Source organism: Oncorhynchus mykiss, chromosome 17 (assembly GCF_057628025.1).
Source record: "Oncorhynchus mykiss isolate SJ-2025 chromosome 17, ASM5762802v1, whole genome shotgun sequence".
In the NCBI taxonomy this organism is placed as follows: Eukaryota; Metazoa; Chordata; class Actinopteri; order Salmoniformes; family Salmonidae; genus Oncorhynchus; species Oncorhynchus mykiss.
Genome location: NC_143038.1, coordinates 72,950,001 through 72,975,000, shown reverse-complemented (window position 1 = coordinate 72,975,000; position 25,000 = coordinate 72,950,001). Strand labels below are relative to the sequence as shown.

General features: G+C 46.7%; 2 protein-coding genes across 2 annotated transcripts in view; both read right to left on the bottom strand.

The window, feature by feature from the left end:
- The window catches only part of LOC110493302 (dedicator of cytokinesis protein 3), a 348,112-nt gene extending 347,531 nt beyond the window's left edge, over positions 1-581 (bottom strand). The window contains exon 1 of the mRNA XM_090206492.1: positions 1-581. This exon is cut by the window's left edge and continues 37 nt beyond it. The gene's annotated coding sequence lies outside the window, so the exon portion shown is untranslated.
- A 15,939-nt stretch (positions 582-16,520) lies between these two features.
- The window catches only part of LOC110493303 (DDB1- and CUL4-associated factor 1), a 43,375-nt gene continuing 34,895 nt past the window's right edge, over positions 16,521-25,000 (bottom strand). The window contains exons 19-26 of the mRNA XM_090206491.1: positions 23,933-24,015; positions 23,731-23,815; positions 22,904-23,137; positions 22,204-22,402; positions 22,033-22,106; positions 20,728-20,820; positions 20,141-20,363; positions 16,521-19,454 (exon numbers count right to left, since the gene is read on the bottom strand). Of these exons, the coding sequence (XP_090062617.1) occupies positions 19,375-19,454; positions 20,141-20,363; positions 20,728-20,820; positions 22,033-22,106; positions 22,204-22,402; positions 22,904-23,137; positions 23,731-23,815; positions 23,933-24,015 (1,071 nt within the window). The 3' untranslated portion in view covers positions 16,521-19,374. The remainder of the gene's footprint in view (positions 19,455-20,140; positions 20,364-20,727; positions 20,821-22,032; positions 22,107-22,203; positions 22,403-22,903; positions 23,138-23,730; positions 23,816-23,932; positions 24,016-25,000) is intronic.

Here is a 25,000-nt window from a genome sequence, read left to right as displayed (position 1 = left end):
GATCCTGGTAAAATTCCAGGTAAACCAAGCACGGGTTCGCCGTTATCATGGAAAAAGGACCGGGAAAAGTTGCATAAACCGCTCAGATCCACGGAAATGTATCACCGCGTCTCAACGCCTTGCAAATAAAAGAAAACCAAAGTGAAAAGGGGGTTCATATTTCGCCTCTGAAACGATGCATTTTCTGGTCCGGTCCACAGTCAGTGCATCTTGCTGTCATACAACAACGTTGACTCAGTCTATCGCAGTAAGTGCTAGGAGGTTGTTATCCTATCCGGTTGAGGCTGCCTCGTCACTTCTGTACGAATCTCTCAACTCTATCAATGCAGCCGCAGCATCTCCCGCGGTCCACTGCCGGGATGGAGAGAAACACCTTATTTATTCATTTCAAACCTCCGGGTACACAGCAACACAGCACAGCAGGTTCATTTTCTGTCTGTCGATCCCAAACTCGTTATTGGGTCGGATAAATTGATAATACATGCTTTAAAACGGTCCTATATCGCTGTGGATTAACAAGTCAACCATTTAGAGCCCACGGAGAGAGTGAATGTCGCAACAGCACTGAGAGAAAGAGAGAGAACGAGAGAGAGAGAGAGAGAAAGAGAGAGATATGTCCAGTTGTTTACGATGTAACTGGAGTGTGTGAACGGGATACTCAATGCAGTCACCGCTGCGCCATCTTTTAGCCTATCCACATAACGCAAATTGACAAATAGTTCATCCTTTGATGGGACACAGATGGGGCATAGAGACAAAACAACACCACATCCCAAACCAAAGCTCATTACAGGAACTAAAGCCAGGAGAGGAGAGAGATCTAGGTTAAGGTATGCCAACTGTCTCTCTCTCTGATCTCTCTCTCTCTGTGTGTGTGTGTGTGTGTGTGTGTGTGTGAGAAAGAGAGAGGTGCCAGTCCAGTTGTCTTCGTTACACACACACACACACACACACACACACACACACACACACACACACACACACACACACACACACACACACACACACACACTCAGTTACAAAAGTTAGAAAGCAACCGTGTTTTGGAAAACAGCAAAACTGTTAAATCAATCACAGAACTAAATGGGTACTGCAATGGCATTTCTATTGAAGGTCTATTACCTTACAGAAAAATCACATGATCTCACCTGTGGATAATCACATGATCTCACCTGTGGATAATCACATGATCTCACCTGTGGAAAATCACATGATCTCACCTGTGGAAAATCACATAATTTCACCTGTGGAAAATCCCATGATCTCACCTGTGGATAATCACATGATCTCACCTGTGGAAAATCACATGATCTCACCTGTGGAAAATCCCATAATTTCACCTGTGGATAATCACATGATCTCACCTGTGGAAAATCACATAATTTCACTTGTGGAAAATCCCATGATCTCACCTGTGGAAAATCACATGATCTCACCTGTGGAAAATCCCATGATCTCACCTGTGGAAAATCCGATGATCTCACCTGTGGATAATCACATGATCTCACCTGTGGATAATCACATCATTTCACCTGTGGAAAATCCGATGATCTCACCTGTGGATAATCACATGATCTCACCTGTGGATAATCACATCATTTCACCTGTGGAAAATCACATGATCTCACCTGTGGAAAATCACATGATCTCACCTGTGGATAATCACATGATCTCACCTATGGAAAAAACACATAATTTCGCATGAATTTTCACGTTCCTTCACAAACTAATCGCAGTCACATAGTCGTGTACTATCGCGTTCCCATTGTCGTATACTATCGCGTTCCCATAGTCGTATACTATCGCGTTCCCATAGTCGTGTACTAATCTCGTTCCCATAGTCGTGTACTAATCGCGTTCCCATAGTCGTGTACTAATCGCGTTCCCATAGTCGTGTACTAATCGCGTTCCCATAGTCGTGTACTAATCGCGTTCCCATAGTCGTGTACTAATCGCGTTCCCATAGTTGTGTACTAATCACGTTCCCATAGTTGTATACTAATCGTGTTCCCATAGTCGTGTACTAATCGCGTTCCCATAGTCGTGTACTAATCGCGTTCCCATAGTCGTATACTAATCACGTTCCCATAGTCGTGTACTATCGCGTTCCCATAGTCGTATACTATCGCGTTCCCATAGTCGTGTACTAATTGTGTTCCCATAGTCGCGTTCCCATAGTCGTGTACTAATTGCGTTCCCATAGTCATGTACTATCGCGCTCCCATAGTCGTATACTATCGCATTCCCATAGTCGTGTACTAATCGCGTTCCCATAGTCGTGTACTAATCGCATTCCCATAGTCGTGTACTAATCGCGTTCCCATAGTCGTGTACTAATCGCGTTCCCATAGTCGTATACTAATCGCGTTCCCATAGTCGTGTACTAATCGCGTTCCCATAGTCGTGTACTAATCGCGTTCCCATAGTCGTATACTAATCACGTTCCCATAGTCGTGTACTATCGCGTTCCCATAGTCGTATACTATCGCGTTCCCATAGTCGTGTACTAATCGCGTTCCCATAGTCGTGTACTATCACAAAACAGCAAAGACAAGTATAATCATCCAAAAGTGAAGTGAAATTGTCAGACTCCAGACACCCAAAGTCAGTAGCCATTTGTTCATTTCACCTTTATTTAACCAGGTTGGCCAGTTGAGAACACCTTTATTTAACTAGGCAAGCCAAAATCTTATATACAATGACGGCCTAGGAACTGTGGGTTAACTGCCTTGTTCAGGGGAAGAAATACAGATTTTTACCTCGTCAGCTCGGGGATTCGATCCCGCAACCTTTCGGTTACTAGTCCAACGCTCTAACCACTAGACTACCTGCTGGTTACTAGTCCAACGCTCTAACCACTAGACTACCTGCTGGTTACTAGTCCAACGCTCTAACCACTAGACTACCTGCTGGTTACTAGTCCAACGCTCTAACCACTAGACTACCTGCTGGTTACTGGCCCAACTCTCTAACCATTAGACTTCCTGCTGGTTACTAGTCCAACGCTCTAACCACTAGACTACCTGCTGGTTACTAGTCCAACGCTCTAACCACTAGACTACCTGCTGGTTACTAGTCCAACGCTCTAACCACTAGACTACCTGCTGGTTACTAGTCCAACGCTCTAACCACTAGACTACCTGCTGGTTACTAGTCCAACGCTCTAACCACTAGACTACCTGCTGGTTACTAGTCCAACGCTCTAACCACTAGGCTACCTGCTGGTTACTAGTCCAACACTCTAACCACTAGACTACCTGCTGGTTACTAGTCCAACGCTCTAACCACTAGACTACCTGCTGGTTACTAGTCCAACGCTCTAACCACTAGACTACCTGCTGGTTACTAGTCCAACGCTCTAACCACTAGGCTACCTGCTGGTTACTAGTCCAACGCTCTAACCACTAGACTACCTGCTGGTTACTAGTCCAACGCTCTAACCACTAGACTACCTGCTGGTTACTAGTCCAACGCTCTAACCACTAGACTACCTGCTGGTTACTAGTCCAACGCTCTAACCACTAGACTACCTGCTGGTTACTAGTCCAACACTCTAACCACTAGACTACCTGCTGGTTACTAGTCCAACGCTCTAACCACTAGGCTACCTGCTGGTTACTAGTCCAACGCTCTAACCACTAGACTACCTGCTGGTTACTAGTCCAACGCTCTAACCACTAGACTACCTGCTGGTTACTAGTCCAACGCTCTAACCACTAGACTACCTGCTGGTTACTAGTCCAACGCTCTAACCACTAGACTACCTGCTGGTTACTAGTCCAACGCTCTAACCACTAGGCTACCTGCTGGTTACTAGTCCAACGCTCTAACCACTAGACTACCTGCTGGTTACTAGTCCAACGCTCTAACCACTAGGCTACCTGCTCTAACCACTAGGCTACCTGCTGGTTACTAGTCCAACGCTCTAACCACTAGGCTACCTGCTCTAACCACTAGGCTACCTGCTGGTTACTAGTCCAACGCTCTAACCACTAGGCTACCTGCTCTAACCACTAGGCTACCTGCTGGTTACTAGTCCAACGCTCTAACCACTAGGCTACCTGCTCTAACCACTAGACTACCTGCTGGTTACTAGTCCAACGCTCTAACCACTAGACTACCTGCTGGTTACTAGTCCAACGCTCTAACCACTAGACTACCTGCTGGTTACTAGTCCAACGCTCTAACCACTAGACTACCTGCTGGTTACTAGTCCAACGCTCTAACCACTAGGCTACCTGCTCTAACCACTAGACTACCTGCTGGTTACTAGTCCAACACTCTAACCCCTAGGCTACCTGCTCTAACCACTAGGCTACCTGCTGGTTACTAGTCCAACGCTCTAACCACTAGGCTACCTGCTCTAACCACTAGACTACCTGCTGGTTACTAGTCCAACGCTCTAACCACTAGACTACCTGCTGGTTACTAGTCCAACGCTCTAACCACTAGGCTACCTGCTCTAACCACTAGGCTACCTGCTGGTTACTAGTCCAACGCTCTAACCACTAGGCTACCTGCTCTAACCACTAGACTACCTGCTGGTTACTAGTCCAACGCTCTAACCACTAGACTACCTGCTGGTTACTAGTCCAACGCTCTAACCACTAGGCTACCTGCTCTAACCACTAGGCTACCTGCTGGTTACTAGTCCAACGCTCTAACCACTAGGCTACCTGCTCTAACCACTAGACTACCTGCTGGTTACTAGTCCAACGCTCTAACCACTAGGCTACCCGGCCGCCCCCCCTCTAACCACTAGACTACCTGCTGGTTACTAGTCCAACACTCTAACCACTAGGCTACCTGCTGGTTACTAGTCCAACGCTCTAACCACTAGACTACCTGCTGGTTACTAGTCCAACGCTCTAACCACTAGGCTACCTGCTCTAACCACTAGACTACCTGCTGGTTACTAGTCCAACGCTCTAACCACTAGGCTACCTGCTCTAACCACTAGACTACCTGCTGGTTACTAGTCCAACGCTCTAACCACTAGGCTACCCGGCCGCCCCCCCTCTAACCACTAGGCTACCCTGCCGCCCCCCCTCTAACCACTAGGCTACCCGGCCGCCCCCCCTCTAACCACTAGGCTACCCTGCCGCCCCCCCTCTAACCACTAGACTACCCGGCCGCCCCCCCTCTAACCACTAGGCTACCCGGCCGCCCCCCCTCTAACCACTAGGCTACCCTGCCGCCCCCCTCTAACCACTAGGCTACCCGGCCGCCCCCCCTCTAACCACTAGGCTACCCTGCCGCCCCCCCTCTAACCACTAGGCTACCCTGCCGCCCCCCCTCTAACCACTAGGCTACCCTGCCGCCCCCCCTCTAACCACTAGGCTACCCGGCCGCCCCCCCTCTAACCACTAGGCTACCCTGCCGCCCCCCCTCTAACCACTAGGCTACCCGGCCGCCCCCCCTCTAACCACTAGGCTACCCTGCCGCCCCCCCTCTAACCACTAGGCTACCCGGCCGCCCCCCCTCTAACCACTAGGCTACCTGCTCTAACCACTAGACTACCTGCTGGTTACTAGTCCAACGCTCTAACCACTAGGCTACCCGGCCGCCCCCCCTCTAACCACTAGACTACCTGCTGGTTACTAGTCCAACACTCTAACCACTAGGCTACCTGCTGGTTACTAGTCCAACGCTCTAACCACTAGACTACCTGCTGGTTACTAGTCCAACGCTCTAACCACTAGGCTACCTGCTCTAACCACTAGACTACCTGCTGGTTACTAGTCCAACGCTCTAACCACTAGGCTACCTGCTCTAACCACTAGACTACCTGCTGGTTACTAGTCCAACGCTCTAACCACTAGGCTACCCGGCCGCCCCCCCTCTAACCACTAGGCTACCCTGCCGCCCCCCTCTAACCACTAGGCTACCCGGCCGCCCCCCCTCTAACCACTAGGCTACCCTGCCGCCCCCCCTCTAACCACTAGACTACCCGGCCGCCCCCCCTCTAACCACTAGGCTACCCGGCCGCCCCCCCTCTAACCACTAGGCTACCCTGCCGCCCCCCCTCTAACCACTAGGCTACCCGGCCGCCCCCCCTCTAACCACTAGGCTACCCTGCCGCCCCCCCTCTAACCACTAGGCTACCCTGCCGCCCCCCCTCTAACCACTAGGCTACCCTGCCGCCCCCCCTCTAACCACTAGGCTACCCGGCCGCCCCCCCTCTAACCACTAGGCTACCCTGCCGCCCCCCCTCTAACCACTAGGCTACCCGGCCGCCCCCCCTCTAACCACTAGGCTACCCTGCCGCCCCCCCTCTAACCACTAGACTACCCTGCCGCCCCCCCTCTAACCACTAGGCTACCCTGCCGCCCCCCCTCTAACCACTAGGCTACCCTGCCGCCCCCCCTCTAACCACTAGGCTACCCTGCCGCCCCCCCTCTAACCACTAGGCTACCCTGCCGCCCCCCCTCTAACCACTAGGCTACCCGGCCGCCCCCCCTCTAACCACTAGGCTACCCTGCCGCCCCCCCTCTAACCACTAGGCTACCCTGCCGCCCCCCCTCTAACCACTAGGCTACCCTGCCGCCCCCCCTCTAACCACTAGACTACCCTGCCGCCCCCCCTCTAACCACTAGGCTACCCTGCCGCCCCCCCTCTAACCACTAGACTACCCTGCCGCCCCCCCTCTAACCACTAGGCTACCCTGCCGCCCCCCCTCTAACCACTAGACTACCCTGCCGCCCCCCCTCTAACCACTAGGCTACCCTGCCGCCCCCCCTCTAACCACTAGGCTACCCTGCCGCCCCCCCTCTAACCACTAGGCTACCCTGCCGCCCCCCCTCTAACCACTAGGCTACCCTGCCGCCCCCCCTCTAACCACTAGGCTACCCTGCCGCCCCCCCTCTAACCACTAGGCTACCCGGCCGCCCCCCCTCTAACCACTAGGCTACCCTGCCGCCCCCCTCTAACCACTAGGCTACCCTGCCGCCCCCCTCTAACCACTAGGCTACCCTGCCGCCCCCCCTCTAACCACTAGGCTACCCGGCCGCCCCCCCTCTAACCACTAGGCTACCCGGCCGCCCCCCCTCTAACCACTAGGCTACCCTGCCGCCCCCCCTCTAACCACTAGACTACCCTGCCGCCCCCCCTCTAACCACTAGGCTACCCTGCCGCCCCCCCTCTAACCACTAGGCTACCCTGCCGCCCCCCCTCTAACCACTAGGCTACCCTGCCGCCCCCCCTCTAACCACTAGGCTACCCGGCCGCCCCCCCTCTAACCACTAGGCTACCCGGCCGCCCCCCCTCTAACCACTAGACTACCCGGCCGCCCCCCCTCTAACCACTAGGCTACCTGCTCTAACCACTAGACTACCTGCTGGTTACTAGTCCAACGCTCTAACCACTAGGCTACCTGCTGGTTACTAGTCCAACGCTCTAACCACTAGGCTACCTGCTGGTTACTAGTCCAACGCTCTAACCACTAGACTACCTGCTGGTTACTAGTCCAACGCTCTAACCACTAGACTACCTGCTGGTTACTAGTCCAACGCTCTAACCACTAGACTACCTGCTGGTTACTAGTCCAACGCTCTAACCACTAGACTACCTGCTGGTTACTAGTCCAACGCTCTAACCACTAGACTACCTGCTGGTTACTAGTCCAACGCTCTAACCACTAGACTACCTGCTGGTTACTAGTCCAACACTCTAACCACTAGACTACCTGCTGGTTACTAGTCCAACGCTCTAACCACTAGACTACCTGCTGGTTACTAGTCCAACGCTCTAACCACTAGACTACCTGCTGGTTACTAGTCCAACGCTCTAACCACTAGACTACCTGCTGGTTACTAGTCCAACGCTCTAACCACTAGACTACCTGCTGGTTACTAGTCCAACGCTCTAACCACTAGACTACCTGCTGGTTACTAGTCCAACGCTCTAACCACTAGACTACCTGCTGGTTACTAGTCCAACGCTCTAACCACTAGACTACCTGCTGGTTACTAGTCCAACGCTCTAACCACTAGACTACCTGCTGGTTACTAGTCCAACGCTCTAACCACTAGACTACCTGCTGGTTACTAGTCCAACGCTCTAACCACTAGACTACCTGCTGGTTACTAGTCCAACGCTCTAACCACTAGGCTACCTGCTGGTTACTAGTCCAACACTCTAACCACTAGACTACCTGCTGGTTACTAGTCCAACGCTCTAACCACTAGACCACCTGCTGGTTACTAGTCCAACGCTCTAACCACTAGACTACCTGCTGGTTACTAGTCCAACGCTCTAACCACTAGACTACCTGCTGGTTACTAGTCCAACGCTCTAACCACTAGACTACCTGCTGGTTACTAGTCCAACGCTCTAACCACTAGACTACCTGCTGGTTACTAGTCCAACGCTCTAACCACTAGGCTACCTGCTGGTTACTAGTCCAACGCTCTAACCACTAGACTACCTGCTGGTTACTAGTCCAACGCTCTAACCACTAGACTACCTGCTGGTTACTAGTCCAACGCTCTAACCACTAGGCTACCTGCTGGTTACTAGTCCAACGCTCTAACCACTAGACTACCTGCTGGTTACTAGTCCAACACTCTAACCACTAGACTACCTGCTGGTTACTAGTCCAACGCTCTAACCACTAGACTACCTGCTGGTTACTAGTCCAACGCTCTAACCACTAGGCTACCTGCTGGTTACTAGTCCAACGCTCTAACCACTAGACTACCTGCTGGTTACTAGTCCAACACTCTAACCACTAGACTACCTGCTGGTTACTAGTCCAACGCTCTAACCACTAGACTACCTGCTGGTTACTAGTCCAACACTCTAACCACTAGGCTACCTGCTGGTTACTAGTCCAACGCTCTAACCACTAGACTACCTGCTGGTTACTAGTCCAACGCTCTAACCACTAGACTACCTGCTGGTTACTAGTCCAACGCTCTAACCACTAGGCTACCTGCTGGTTACTAGTCCAACACTCTAACCACTAGACTACCTGCTGGTTACTAGTCCAACGCTCTAACCACTAGACTACCTGCTGGTTACTGGCCCAACGCTCTAACCACTAGACTACCTGCTGGTTACTAGTCCAACGCTCTAACCACTAGACTACCTGCTGGTTACTAGTCCAACGCTCTAACCACTAGACTACCTGCTGGTTACTAGTCCAACGCTCTAACCACTAGGCTACCTGCTGGTTACTAGTCCAACGCTCTAACCACTAGACTACCTGCTGGTTACTAGTCCAACACTCTAACCACTAGACTACCTGCTGGTTACTAGTCCAACGCTCTAACCACTAGACTACCTGCTGGTTACTAGTCCAACACTCTAACCACTAGACTACCTGCTGGTTACTGGCCCAACGCTCTAACCACTAGGCTACCTGCTGGTTACTAGTCCAACGCTCTAACCACTAGACTACCTGCTGGTTACTAGTCCAACACTCTAACCACTAGACTACCTGCTGGTTACTAGTCCAACGCTCTAACCACTAGACTACCTGCTGGTTACTAGTCCAACGCTCTAACCACTAGGCTACCTGCTGGTTACTAGTCCAACGCTCTAACCACTAGACTACCTGCTGGTTACTAGTCCAACGCTCTAACCACTAGACTACCTGCTGGTTACTAGTCCAACGCTCTAACCACTAGACTACCTGCTGGTTACTAGTCCAACGCTCTAACCACTAGACTACCTGCTGGTTACTAGTCCAACACTCTAACCACTAGACTACCTGCTGGTTACTAGTCCAACGCTCTAACCACTAGACTACCTGCTGGTTACTAGTCCAACACTCTAACCACTAGACTACCTGCTGGTTACTAGTCCAACACTCTAACTACTAGACTACCTGCTGGTTACTAGTCCAACGCTCTAACCACTAGACTACCTGCTGGTTACTAGTCCAACGCTCTAACCACTAGACTACCTGCTGGTTACTAACCCAACACTCTAACCACTAGACTACCTGCTGGTTACTAGTCCAACGCTCTAACCACTAGACTACCTGCTGGTTACTAGTCCAACGCTCTAACCACTAGACTACCTGCTGGTTACTAGTCCAACGCTCTAACCACTAGACTACCTGCTGGTTACTAACCCAACACTCTAACCACTAGACTACCTGCTGGTTACTAGTCCAACGCTCTAACCACTAGACTACCTGCTGGTTACTAGTCCAACGCTCTAACCACTAGACTACCTGCTGGTTACTAGTCCAACGCTCTAACCACTAGACTACCTGCTGGTTACTAACCCAACACTCTAACCACTAGACTACCTGCTGGTTACTAGTCCAACGCTCTAACCACTAGACTACCTGCTGGTTACTAGTCCAACGCTCTAACCACTAGACTACCTGCTGGTTACTAGTCCAACGCTCTAACCACTAGACTACCTGCTGGTTACTAGTCCAACGCTCTAACCACTAGACTACCTGCTGGTTACTAGTCCAACACTCTAACCACTAGACTACCTGCTGGTTACTAACCCAACACTCTAACCACTAGACTACCTGCTGGTTACTAGTCCAACACTCTAACCACTAGACTACCTGCTGGTTACTAACCCAACACTCTAACCACTAGACTACCTGCTGGTTACTAGTCCAACACTCTAACCACTAGACTACCTGCTGGTTACTAGTCCAACACTCTAACCACTAGACTACCTGCTGGTTACTAACCCAACACTCTAACCACTAGACTACCTGCTGGTTACTAGTCCAACACTCTAACCACTAGGCTACCTGCTGGTTACTAGTCCAACGCTCTAACCACTAGACTACCTGCTGGTTACTAGTCCAACGCTCTAACCACTAGACTACCTGCTGGTTACTAGTCCAACGCTCTAACCACTAGACTACCTGCTGGTTACTAGTCCAACGCTCTAACCACTAGACTACCTGCTGGTTACTAGTCCAACGCTCTAACCACTAGACTACCTGCTGGTTACTAGTCCAACGCTCTAACCACTAGACTACCTGCTGGTTACTAGTCCAACGCTCTAACCACTAGGCTACCTACCTCCTCTACACTCTAACCACTAGGCTACCTACCTCCTCTACACTCTAACCACTAGACTACCTGCCTCCTCTACACTCTAACCACTAGGCTACCTACCTCCTCTACACTCTAACCACTAGGCTACCTACCTCCTCTACACTCTAACCACTAGACTACCTACCTCCTCTACACTCTAACCACTAGACTACCTACCTCCTCTACACTCTAACCACTAGACTACCTACCTCCTCTACACTCTAACCACTAGACTACCTGCAGCCTCTACACTCTAACCACTAGGCTACCTACCTCCTCTACACTCTAACCACTAGGCTACCTACCTCCTCTACACTCTAACCACTAGACTACCTACCTCCTCTACACTCTAACCACTAGGCTACCTACCTCCTCTACACTCTAACCACTAGACTACCTACCTCCTCTACACTCTAACCACTAGACTACCTGCCACCTCTACACTCTAACCACTAGGCTACCTACCTCCTCTACACTCTAACCACTAGACTACCTACCTCCTCTACACTCTAACCACTAGGCTACCCTGCCTCCTCTACACTCTAACCACTAGGCTACCTGCCTCCTCTACACTCTAACCACTAGGCTACCTACCTCCTCTACACTCTAACCACTAGGCTACCCTACCTCCTCTACACTCTAACCACTAGACTACCTACCTCCTCTACACTCTAACCACTAGGCTACCCTACCTCCTCTACACTCTAACCACTAGACTACCTACCTCCTCTACACTCTAACCACTAGACTACCTGCCTCCTCTACACTCTAACCACTAGGCTACCTACCTCCTCTACACTCTAACCACTAGACTACCTGCCTCCTCTACACTCTAACCACTAGACTACCTGCCTCCTCTACACTCTAACCACTAGGCTACCCTACCTCCTCTACACTCTAACCACTAGGCTACCCTACCTCCTCTACACTCTAACCACTAGACTACCTACCTCCTCTACACTCTAACCACTAGACTACCTACCTCCTCTACACTCTAACCACTAGACTACCTGCCTCCTCTACACTCTAACCACTAGACTACCTGCCTCCTCTACACTCTAACCACTAGGCTACCTACCTCCTCTACACTCTAACCACTAGACTACCTACCTCCTCTACACTCTAACCACTAGGCTACCTACCTCCTCTACACTCTAACCACTAGACTACCTACCTCCTCTACACTCTAACCACTAGACTACCTACCTCCTCTACACTCTAACCACTAGACTACCTGCCTCCTCTACACTCTAACCACTAGACTACCTGCCTCCTCTACACTCTAACCACTAGGCTACCCTACCTCCTCTACACTCTAACCACTAGGCTACCCTACCTCCTCTACACTCTAACCACTAGACTACCTACCTCCTCTACACTCTAACCACTAGACTACCTACCTCCTCTACACTCTAACCACTAGACTACCTGCCTCCTCTACACTCTAACCACTAGACTACCTGCCTCCTCTACACTCTAACCACTAGGCTACCTACCTCCTCTACACTCTAACCACTAGACTACCTACCTCCTCTACACTCTAACCACTAGGCTACCTACCTCCTCTACACTCTAACCACTAGACTACCTACCTCCTCTACACTCTAACCACTAGACTACCTGCAGCCTCTTCAATTAGAACACTATCTATACTCTGAATATGAATCTCAGCATAGATGACACGACACCTGGTGGTATTCAGAATATTCCTTTTGGATAACACTTCTACTGCATGTACTAACCTTTAGAACATGTACTAACCTTTAGAACTAACCTTTAGAACATGTACTAACCTTTAGAACTAACCTTTAGAACATGTACTAACCTTCAATAATGTACTAACCTTTAGAACATGTACTAACCTTTAGAACTAACCTTTAGAACATGTACTAACCTTTAGAACTAACCTTTAGAACATGTACTAACCTTTAGAACTAACCTTTAGAACATGTACTAACCTTTAGAACTAACCTTTAGAACATGTACTAACCTTCAATAATGTACTAACCTTTAGAACATGTACTAACCTTTAGAACATGCACTAACCTTCAATAATGTACTAACCTTTAGAACTAACCTTTAGAACATGTACTAACCTTTAGAACATGCACTAACCTTCAATAATGTACTAACCTTTAGAACTAACCTTTAGAACATGTACTAACCTTTAGAACATGCACTAACCTTCAATAATGTACTAACCTTTAGAACTAACCTTTAGAACATGTACTAATCTTTAGAACATGCACTAACCTTCAATAATGTACTAACCTTTAGAACATGTACTAACCTTTAGAACATGTACTAACCTTTAGAACATTTACTAACCTTTAGAACATTTACTAACCTTTAGAACATGTACTAACCTTCAATAATGTCTTGTAACAAGGCTTATAATACGTTATAGCTTAACATTGTCAACAGACACACTGGTCTGTATTTAGTCAGGCTATTTAGTCATCTACCGTTGCAATGCGCCGGATGACGGCTTGTCATAAAGTAGCTCTCGGTTGATGATGACAGCTCCTAGGTCCTCTGCACTGACACCGGTCTCGGCAGATGCTGTCCATGTAGGTTTCATGTGCTCTTGCAGGAGGACTTTGCCCACGACAGAAAACAAAAGTTTAAGGTGAATTCTCCCCTAGACGCTGATCTTAGGTTAGTTTTGAAGTTGATCCTGGATCTGCTCCTAGGGGAAACTTTTCCCATAAGAGGGAACCCACAGTAACAGACCGCTGAGTAGGCGGCTAGCACGGGGTTCCTGCGGCTAGCACGGGGTTCCTACAACAGTGGTGAGATGATTACGGGCTTCTGAGTGGCGCAGAAGTCTAAGGCACTGCATCTCAGTGCAAGAGGCGTCACTACAGACCCTGGTTCGATTCCAGGCTGCATCACATCCGGTCTTGATTTGGAGTCCCATAGGGCGGCGCACAATTGGCCCAGCGACGGCCGGGATAGGCCGTCATTGTAACTAAGAATTTTGTTCTAAACTGACTTTTAAGTTTTATAATGCATTTGAACCAACATTAACAGCCTTGCAATCTAGCGAAGGAATCGCAACAGAGTAGGAGGCAGCCGCATCCTGTACGGTCCCAGATCTCAGATACAGATTAGCCAAGTGACAAGACGCATCCTGTACGGCCCCAGATCTCAGCTACAGATTAGCCAAGTGACAAGACGCATCCTGTACGGCCCCAGATCTCAGCTACAGATTAGCCAAGTGACAAGACGCATCCTGTACGGCCCCAGATCTCAGCTACAGATTAGCCAAGTGACAAGACGCATCCTGTACGGCCCCAGATCTCAGCTACAGATTAGCCAAGTGACAAGAAGCATCCTGTACGGCCCCAGATCTCAGCTACAGATTAGCCAAGTGACAAGACGCATCCTGTACGGCCCCAGATCTCAGCTACAGACAAGACACTTGCAAGTTAAAAATAACACACTAGTCTGGCAAGACACACACAGAGAGAAAGAGAGAGAGAGAGATGCACACACACAGAGAGAGAGAGAGCGAGAGAGAGAGAGAGAGAGAGAGATGCACACACACAGATACAGTCCTTGGTGACTCCAGTTGGTGACTTTGATCCTGGTGAAGGGCTCCACATGAGGGAGGACCGGTAGAGAAAGGGTAGCCTGGAGAACACACACACACACTCACCCACCAACACACACACACACACTCACCCACCAACACACACACACACACTCACCCACCAACACACACACACACACTCACCCACCAACACACACACACACACACACACTCACCCACCAACACACACTCACCAACACGCGCCAGTTTACTATCAGTCATGTTCTCAGATAAGAGGATGACTGTATATTGTACATTCAGATACTGGAAAATAGTGGAGATCCTGTTGAGTGTTTGCTTCCCTTGTCACTCAGCTTTCTAGGGAAACATTGTTACGGCCATTCAATAACATCCTGTATGTTTCGATGAAACTGTCCGGAACAATTACATCGACACCAGTTAAGGGCAAAACTCAAATGGAGCTGAAAGTTTGAAATATGCAGCACACTGTGTTGAAATCGGCTCGACATTTCATTCAAGTCCAGTCAGCTTCTCCTTGTAGAATAGAGAAAGGGAGATTAGGAGGGGGAAAAAAAAAAGGTCTATAAATCACAACATTTAATAGAACATTATATGGTATCTCTACGACCTTCTCTGCATTTAATAACTGCATTGTCAGAAGTATTGGCCAAGAAGTTTGTCCTTGTGTGAGGGCAGAGCGACGTCTTTTCCTGGAGATCGGCACAGGAACTCAGTGAGATTTATGCAGAACATTGTATCTCTTATGGCAGAGACAGTCAAATCTTACCCTAAAAAGTCCAGAGTTCTGCTTGGGTTTCTGTTCGACCTGATGACTGCACCCATATGGTGTCTAAGTCACTGTGTGATTAGAGGGAAGTATGAAGAACAAATTAAAGGAGTGGAACTTTCTTCGAGGTCCAGATTTGCATTGGCCGGCTTCTATGGTGCTCACTAGATAAATCGTGACTCTCGGCATTCTTGTTTATTTACCCAGACAGTCACTCAGTGACAATTGCCACTGCTTTCCAGGGAGGCGTTGTTAGCTTATTGTGAAAGACCTTGGCATTGGGTCAGGCACACATCTTGTCCTGGAAGAGAACGGCACTCTGTACCTCGGTGATAGTGTTGTATCTCTCTCTCAGGCTGATGTCCCCTACAATGTATCGTCAAAGACAGATTCACAAATCTTGACATGTTGACACAAAAAAAAGGTATAAAACAGGTAGCCTAGTGGTTAGAGTGTAGAGGAGGCAGGTAGCCTAGTGGTTAAGAGTGTAGGGGCGGCAGGTAGCCTAGTGGTTAGAGTGTAGAGGAGGCAGGTAGTCTAGTGGTTAGAGTGTAGAGGAGGCAGGTAGCCTAGTGGTTAGAGTGTAGGGGCGGCAGGTAGCCTAGTGGTTAGAGTGTAGAGGCGGCAGGTAGTCTAGTGGTTAGAGTGTAGAGGAGGCAGGTAGCCTAGTGGTTAGAGTGTGGGGGCGGCAGGTAGCCTAGTGGTTAGAGTGTAGAGGCGGCAGGTAGCCTAGTGGTTAGAGTGTAGAGGAGGCAGGTAGCCTAGTGGTTAGAGTGTAGAGGCGGCAGGTAGTCTAGTGGTTAGAGTGTAGAGGAGGCAGGTAGCCTAGTGGTTAGAGTGTGGGGGCGGCAGGTAGCCTAGTGGTTAGAGTGTAGAGGCGGCAGGTAGCCTAGTAGTTAGAGCGTTGGACTAGTAACCGAAAGGTTGCAAGATGGAATCCCCCAGCTGACAAGGTAAAAATCTGTCGTTCTGCCCCTGAACAGGCAGTTAACCCACTGTTCCTAGGCTGTCATTGAAAATAAGAATTTGTTCTTTAACTGACTTGCCTAGTTATATAAAGGTACAATAAAAATTACCTGACTGCAGGATTTAATCAAGTGCTACACAAATCCAACACCATTCTATGTTAAAGTAGAATTAAACAAATTGACATTAAGCATTTTTCTCAAAACGGAGAAAACTTTATTTTGATTTTTTCCCCCCCTCCACATATTAAAATAGATCAACTCTAAACAATGTATGTCTTTAGAATTTGTGGTCCTTTCCAAAATAAGGACACAACTTAAAGCACTTAACCAACAGAACTCAAATAAATTAAATTCATATTAATTGTGTTCACTTTGCGGCTCCATTGCACCAGGGCGGCAGCTATGGATGACAGATAGTCGAGCCCTCAGAGAGTAGGTAGCAGGGTCAATTCCATTTCAAGTCAGGTAGCCTAAAAATGTTGTCCCTTACCCAGTGATTTGCATCAGATATATTTCAGTCCAACCAATGTTAAAGTATATATACACATACACACAAATATATACACTACCGGTCAAGTTTTAGAACACCTACTCATACAAGGTTTATGTTTATTTAAAACTATTTTCTATATTGTAGAATAATAGTGAAGACATCAACACTATGAAATAACACATATGGAATCATGTAGTAACCAACAAAGTGTTAAAACAAATCAAAATATGATTTTATATTTGTGATTCTTCAATTAGCCACCCGTTGCCTTGATGACAGATTTTCACACTCTTTGGCATTCTCTCAACCAGCTTCACCTGGAATGCTTTTCCAACAGTCTTGAAGGGGTTCCAACATACGCTGAGCACTTGTTGGCTGCTTTTCCTTCACTCTGCGGTCCGACTCATCCCAAACCATCTCAATTGGGTTGAGGTCGGGTGATTGTTGGGGCCAGGTCATCTGATGCAGCACTACATCACTCTCCTCCTTTGTCAAATAGCCCTTACACAGCCTGGAGGTGTGTTTTGGTTCATTGTCCTGCTGAAAAACAAATGATAGTCCCACTAAGCCCAAACCAGATGGGATGGCGTATCGCTGCAGAATGCTGTGGTAGCCATGCTGGTTAAGTGTGCCTTGAATTCTAAATAAATCACAGACAGTGTCACCAGCAAAGCACCTTCACACCATCACACCTCCTCCTCCATGCTTCACGGTGGGAAATACACATGCGGAGATCATCCATAATATGGACTTGGTCTTTTACCAAATAGGGCTATATTCATGATACCAACCCTACCTTGTCACAACACAACTGATTGGCTCAAACGCATTAAGAAAGAAATTCCACAAATGAACTTTTAGCAAGGCACACCTGTTAATTGAAATGCATTCCAGGTGACTACCACATGAAGCTGGTTGAGAGAATGCCAGGAGTGTGCAAAGCTGTCATCAAGGCAAAGGGTGGCTACTTTGAAGAATCTCAAATATATTTTGATTTGTTTAACACTTTCTTGGTTACTACATGATTCCATATGTGTCATTTCATAGTTTTGATGTCTTCACTATTATTCTATAAATGTAGAAAATAGTACAACATTTAAAAAAATGAAACCCTTGAATGAGTCGGTGTTCTAAAACTGTTGACCGGTAGTATAAATGGTATATATTTTTATACATATATATATATATATATATATATATATATATATGGCTGTTTAAATATCAATATGTATCCACATTATTCAACACTGACCTCTAGAGGCCATTAAACTCCCTACACCCGTTTACCACTATAGAACACCCTTTTCACACTACGCAGGATTGGATATTATCTTTTTACATTGCCCTGTACAGCACCATTCCAGCAACTATGCCTGACGTGTAACCGGGCCGGTACCGCTGGGCTCCGTGGTGAGAAAAAGGGGTACAAGAGCGAACATAGGAGCATTCAGTTACATTTTTATGAATATTTTATATTAATTGTCACCGGCATTTGACAAAGTACAATAACCCCCCAAAAAATTATAATATAGTAAATAAATGAACAGTTTTGAAGCTGTACATCATTTTGACTCGACTGGTTAGCTTGACAAAGTTTTGCAAAACAACAGTCAATCTGCAACACCAAAATAAATGAAAAGTTGTCTGCCATTGTTTGTTGTCTTAACGGAGAAAGGTTGCATCCTTAAAGCGATAGTAGTCTTAGTATTAACGAGTAGATTTAACAGGGCTGGATGTAGCAACTAGCCCTGTTCTGTCCTGGAGCTGTTCTTGTCTATTAAATGTTATGTATTAATGTATTATGTATTTCGTATTCTGTGTTCTGTGTTCTGTGTTCTGTGCTCTGTGTTCTGTGTTCTGTGTTCTGTGTTCTGTGTGAACCCCAGGAAGAGTAGCTGCTGCTTTGGCAACAACTAATGGGGATGCTAATATAATAACAAATACAAGAGCTATTTTACAGCTACAAAACCCCAAAATTAAAACATACCAAATTAAAACATCAAAAGAAAAAAGGTTAGTTATATTTTTTTTAAAAAGGCCCAAAAAAAATCTGGAGAAAAAAAAAATAATATTATTTTTGTACAATTCAAATTGCTACACGTCAGATAAAAGAAAGTGTTGATAGTTTTGTCTAAGTGTCCTTCGGTCTAAAATATCAAGTCTCTTTCCCCTGTCAAACTAGTGCAGACTTCCGAATGGAACCCAAGACCCTACACCCACGAACATCTTAAGAGGCATTGAAAAGCAATGCAATATTCTCTGACCTACAAGAGCGCCAGGCGTGTAGTTGCTAGGGGTTACATTCAGAATTCAGTGGGTAGCCTGTCATGTCCAACTACACCATCAGTCAACAGTCATCGGTCCTTCACTATTACCACTATCACACCTGGGATTGCTTCAAATACCATCTTTTTATTTCATATTTTCTCTTTGTGCATATGAATTCACATTCATAGAGGGGGGGGCCCAATTACTCCAGCTTAAGCGGCTATGGGTGGATACTTGTTGTGTCCCTTTTGCCACTTCCTGGTTGTCATGTCCTGTTCGCTGTTTTAGTCGCTCATAGACAGGAAGAGTTGGTCCTCCAGATCAGAGGTGTCAGTGCTGCCGTCTGAGCTGCCGGAACTGTCAGCTGTATGGGAAGACAGACGGGGACATAGAAAGATGGTGTGAGTGTGTGTACTTACTAACTTTTACTGTTTCCCAACAAACTATCATGGTCCAAACACACCAAGACAGTCGTGAAGAGGGCACGACAAAACCTATTCCTCCTCAGGAGACTGAAAAGATTTGTCATGGGTCCCCAGATCCTCAAAAGTTTCTACAGCTGCACCATCGAGAGCATCATGACTGGTTACATCACTGCCTGGTATGGAAACTGCTCGGCCTCCGACCGCATCACTGGGGCCAACCTTCCTGCTATCCAGGACCTCTACACCAGGCGGTGTCAGAGCAAGACCCTAAAAATTGTCAAAGACACCAGCCACCCTAGTCATAGACTGTTCTCTCTGCTACCGCACGGAAAGCTGTACCGGAGCGCCAAGTCTAAGACTCCTGAACATCTAATCAAATGTCTACCCAGACTATTTACATCATCTGTCCCCTCCCCTCCATACGCTGCTGTAGCTACTCTGTTTATCATCTATCGACTAACCGGTGCCCCCGCACATCAAATCGATCAATGAATCAGACATAATCCTCTTGGTACCTGGGGAAACATGCTGCCGGTCTTGGTCTGCTTTTTTCTATCGCTTCTAGACTAGTGGATGTTTTGTGTGTGATAAATTATTTTCCCAAGAAGACACCGCAGTTACTCACATCCCAGGTCAATCTCAGCATCGTTGTTCGAGTCATCCTCATCCTCCTCATCATCAGCATGGAGCAGCCTGGCCACTGCTTCATCATCCGAGGGAGAGAAGTCGTTACCTCCATCCTCCTCTCCGTCTCCTCCCTCGATCAGCTCGGCCAACAGCGGGTCAGTCTCCATGTCATCATCGTCGTCATCGTCGTCAGAGTCTCCATCATCATCGTCTTGATCCTCCTGGTGGGAAGGTGACACATTTTGAACACAAATCAACACAAGGTGAAACAAGATGAAATATACATAAAAATAAAAAATAAATAAAAAAAACACATCAATATATTTGAACAGAGTTAACACAAGGGCAAACAGTGGGGAGAGGCTGGGATAGAAGCAGGTGTTTTAGTGACGGGCTAGGATAGGAACAAAGGTTCTGGTGTGTAACCCTGTGGGCTCTCAGAACCCAGATCAAAGAGCACTGGGCAGTACGGGTTGAAATGGAGAGACTGGATATTAGAGATTAAGGAACACTAGGAGAGCGCTGATGTAGATAAGATGCTAAAGTTAGACTGAGTTTAGTAGAGAGGAGGACAGCATTTCTTACCTGATCTTCATCATCCTCTCCCTCCTCAGCTAGTCTCTGTCTCCCCACTTCATACAGGCGACACACCGTGTCCATGTTGATAGAGTCCTGGTTCTAAAGACGTTAGAACATACAGCTTGAGACGAACTGCTGACCGACAGAGAGAACTACACTTCCCACATTCCACTCTTTAGATGAACTGCTGACCGACAGAGAGAACTACACTTCCCACATTCCACTCTTTAGATGAGCTGCTGACCGACAGAGAGAACTACACTTCCCACATTCCACTCTTCAGAAGAACTGTTGACCGACAGAGAGAACTACACTTCCCACATTCCACTCTTTAGAACACACAGCTTGAGACAAACTGCTGACAGAGAGAGAGAACTACACTTCCCACATTCCACTCTTTAGATGAACTGCTGACCGACACAGAGAACTACACTTCCCACATTCCACTCTTTAGAAGAACACACAACTTGGAGATGAACTGCTGACCGACAGAGAGAACTACACTTCCCACATTCCACTCTTTAGAAGAACACACAACTTGAGACAAACTGCTGACCGACAGAGAGAACTACACTTCCCACATTCCACTCTTTAGAAGAACACACAACTTGAGATGAACTGCTGACCGACAGAGAGAACTACACTTCCCACATTCCACTCTTTAGAAGAACACACAACTTGAGATGAACTGCTGACAGACAGAGAGAACTACACTTCCCACATTCCACTCTTTAGAAGAACACACAACTTGAGATAAACTGCTGACCGACAGAGAACTACACTTCCCATATTCCACTCTTTAGATGAACTGTTGACCGACAGAGAGAACTACACTTCCCACATTCCACTCTTTAGAAGAACACACAGCCTGAGATGAACTGCTGACCGACAGAGAGAACTACACTTCCCACATTCCACTCTTCAGTTTCTTTTTGGATGTCTATTTGGGACTCAGATCAAGAGCCAGAGTAGAACAGAGAGCAATAATATGGCATCATCAGGGAGCATTGCGCCACCCTAATCCCTAACCCCTAATCCATAGCCCTTTACCCCTAGCCCCTAATCCTTAAACTCTAGCCCTAACCCCCTTAGCCCTAGCCCCTAACCCCCAAACCCTAGCCCTTTACCCCTAGCCCCTAAGCCCCTAATCACTAACCACTAAATAAGAATATGGGACACAAACAACACAGCTCATTCTTCCTACATGATAACAACCATATACTGATTGACAGGTAGAATGGAACGGTCAGGAGCAGAGCTAAATGACGTAACATGGAATGTGAGCAATGGAAATAAAACCAGGAAGTTTACCTCGATGACAGCCAGGTAGCAGTCCCTAGTGTCAGTACACAGGTCAAATATATTCCTCTTCACATCCACAGTAGCTGAGGAAGAACATACAACCAGAAGTTCATTTCAACCAACATGCCACAGGCCACAAAACAAAATCCCTATGCTTGACCTATGACCTTTAGGTCATACCGATGGGTTTGTAGTCGGTGGCGTCAAAGGTTCTGAAGGAGGAACCGAAGGGACTCTTCATCTGTTGGTCCATCACGTCATCCTCCTCATCAGCCTGGAGCATGGCTCCGTACATGACCGTAGCGTTGTTGTTGAACACTCCTCTACACTGGTCCAAGGCAGGCACAGTGTGGAGGAGATGGAACGTTCGCAGGTCCCACTGGCATAGCTGGTCAAGGTGAGCATCACTTCCAAATCAATGTTTTTACTGATATGACCTGGATAAACTCAGGCCATAGTTATAAAGGCTACGATTAGATCTCCCCTGAGTTTTTACACGTCTGGTGATACTCATGATAAAAGCAGCAGGATGCCAAATCCCAGGAGCATTTTTACAGATTCTCTTTTTGGATTTGGTTAAATTAGTTAGATTTGCTTTGTTAACAAAAGTGAGCATTAAATGTATTGCAGTGATCTGTTGTGACTGTTCTTTTTGTTAATAAAGTTGTTCATTTCCTTATTGTTAATAATGTTATATGTTAACAAAACAGGAAGGAATAAGGACCAAAACAGGAAGTAATAAGTACCAAAACAGGAAGTAATAAGGACCAAAACAGGAAGTAATAAGGACCAAAACAGGAAGTAATAAGGACCAAAACAGGAAGTAATAAGGACCAAAACAGGAAGTAATAAGGACCAAAACAGGAAGTAATAAGGATACAATCTCTGTGTTGATGATGACCTCGAGGCGGTTGGGATGGAACACGCCACTGATGTTCATATTGAACTTGTCAAACTTGTGGATGGCCTGAGCAGAGCGCACGTCCCACATGACCCCGTCGTTGAGCACCAGGTCGTCGCTAGGGTTAAAGGTCGCACAGTTCCTCTTGTAGTTGTTGGCCAGGCCAGGGTCATTAAGGGTCAGCAACTTCTGACCTGACTGGATGTCATAGATCTGGACACAAATGAAGATGAAATTAACATCCTAAACTTGAGAAAACCGGTGCTGGAAAAAAAAACAAGAATGGATTTAAAAAATAATAATTTTAAAACAAGAATGGGATAACAATAAAAAATATAACAAAATAAAACAAGAATGGGATAAAAAAATAAAAATATAACAAAATAAAACAATGGGATAAAAATGTAAAATAAAAAACAAACGAGAATGGATTTAAAAAAACAAACAAATAAAACAAGAATGGATTTTTTTTAAACAAAAAAACTATGAATAAAGTAAATAAAACAAGAATGGATTTAAAAAAACAAACAAATAAAACAAGAATGGATTTTTTTTAAACAAAAAAACTATGAATAAAGTAAATAAAACAAGAATGGATTTAAAAAAAAAAGTTAAACAAGAGGCCAGCTCACTGCTCATAAGGAAGCACCGTACGCGGGCCGCTCATTTCTGTATTCATACATCGGTGAAGGAAAATATGAATTATACACGTCCAGGGGTTTTAAGACAGTGCTGGGGTTCAAAGAAAAATAAGTTCAACAACAGGTGACAGAAAAGACACGGTGTAAACGAAGAGGTGGACTTACATGAGCTACCTGGTCCTTGGTGCCAATCACTCGGTCTTGTGACAGTTTACTGAACTCTACGTAATGGTCGTCCAAAAAGGAATGCCTGAAACAGAAGACAATCACGATTGTTTATGAAAGTCTCTATAAAAAAGAAAATGACTAAACTAACAACAAGCCAATGACTAAAGAGTTCAGACTACGGGCTCAGAGTGACACTAACTTCATCTCGAAGACCGACTGCATGCTCCAGAGAGCTGACAGAGGGACACTCCACGAGGCAGACGTCAGCAGCAGAGAACCGTCCTGAAAATACAGGAGAGGTCAGTGTTGGATGAAGAAGAAAAGCCAGTCTACCACTGGACATATCAAATCAAATGTTATTTGTCACATACACATGGTCAGCAGATGTTAATGCGAGTGTAGCGAAATGCTTGTGCTTCTAGTTCCGACAATGCAGTAATAACCAACAAGTAATCTAGCTAACAATTCCAAAACATTATAAACATTATATTAAGTAGCATTGTTTTAAAGTGGCTAGTGATAAACTTTACATCAATTCCCATTATTAAAGTAGCTGTAGTTGAGTCAGTGTGTTGGCAGCAGCCAATCAATGTTAGTGGTGGCTGTTTAACAGTCTGATGGCCTTGAGATAGAAGCTGTTTAACAGTCTGATGGCCTTGAGATAGAAGCTGTTTAACAGTCTGATGGCCTTGAGATAGAAGCTGTTTAACAGTCTGATGGCCTTGAGATACAAGCTGTTTAACAGTCTGATGGCCTTGAGATATAAGCTATTTAACAGTCTGATGGCCTTGAGATAGAAGCTGTTTAACAGTCTGATGGCCTTGAGAGAGAAGCTGTTTAACAGTCTGATGGCCTTGAGATAGAAGCTGTTTAACAGTCTGATGGCCTTGAGATAGAAGCTGTTTAACAGTCTGATGGCCTTGAGATAGAAGCTGTTTAACAGTCTGATGGCCTTGAGATAGAAGCTGTTTAACAGTCTGATGGCCTTGAGATAGAAGCTGTTTAACAGTCTGATGGCCTTGAGATAGAAGCGGTTTAAAATACATACTATTGAGGCCTGCTACGGTGATTACTGCTAATAGAGAAATATTTGGGAAATACAGTTGACTTGATTTGATGCATAGAGCTCAAGGTGTGATGGCTGAGCTGTGACAGCTGTAGCTGGCATTATTACCGCCGGTAGTCGTCATAGTGGTATAGTAGTAGTGGTAGTAGTAGTAGTAGTAATAGTATATTAGTTTAGTAGTAGTGGTAGTAATAGTATATT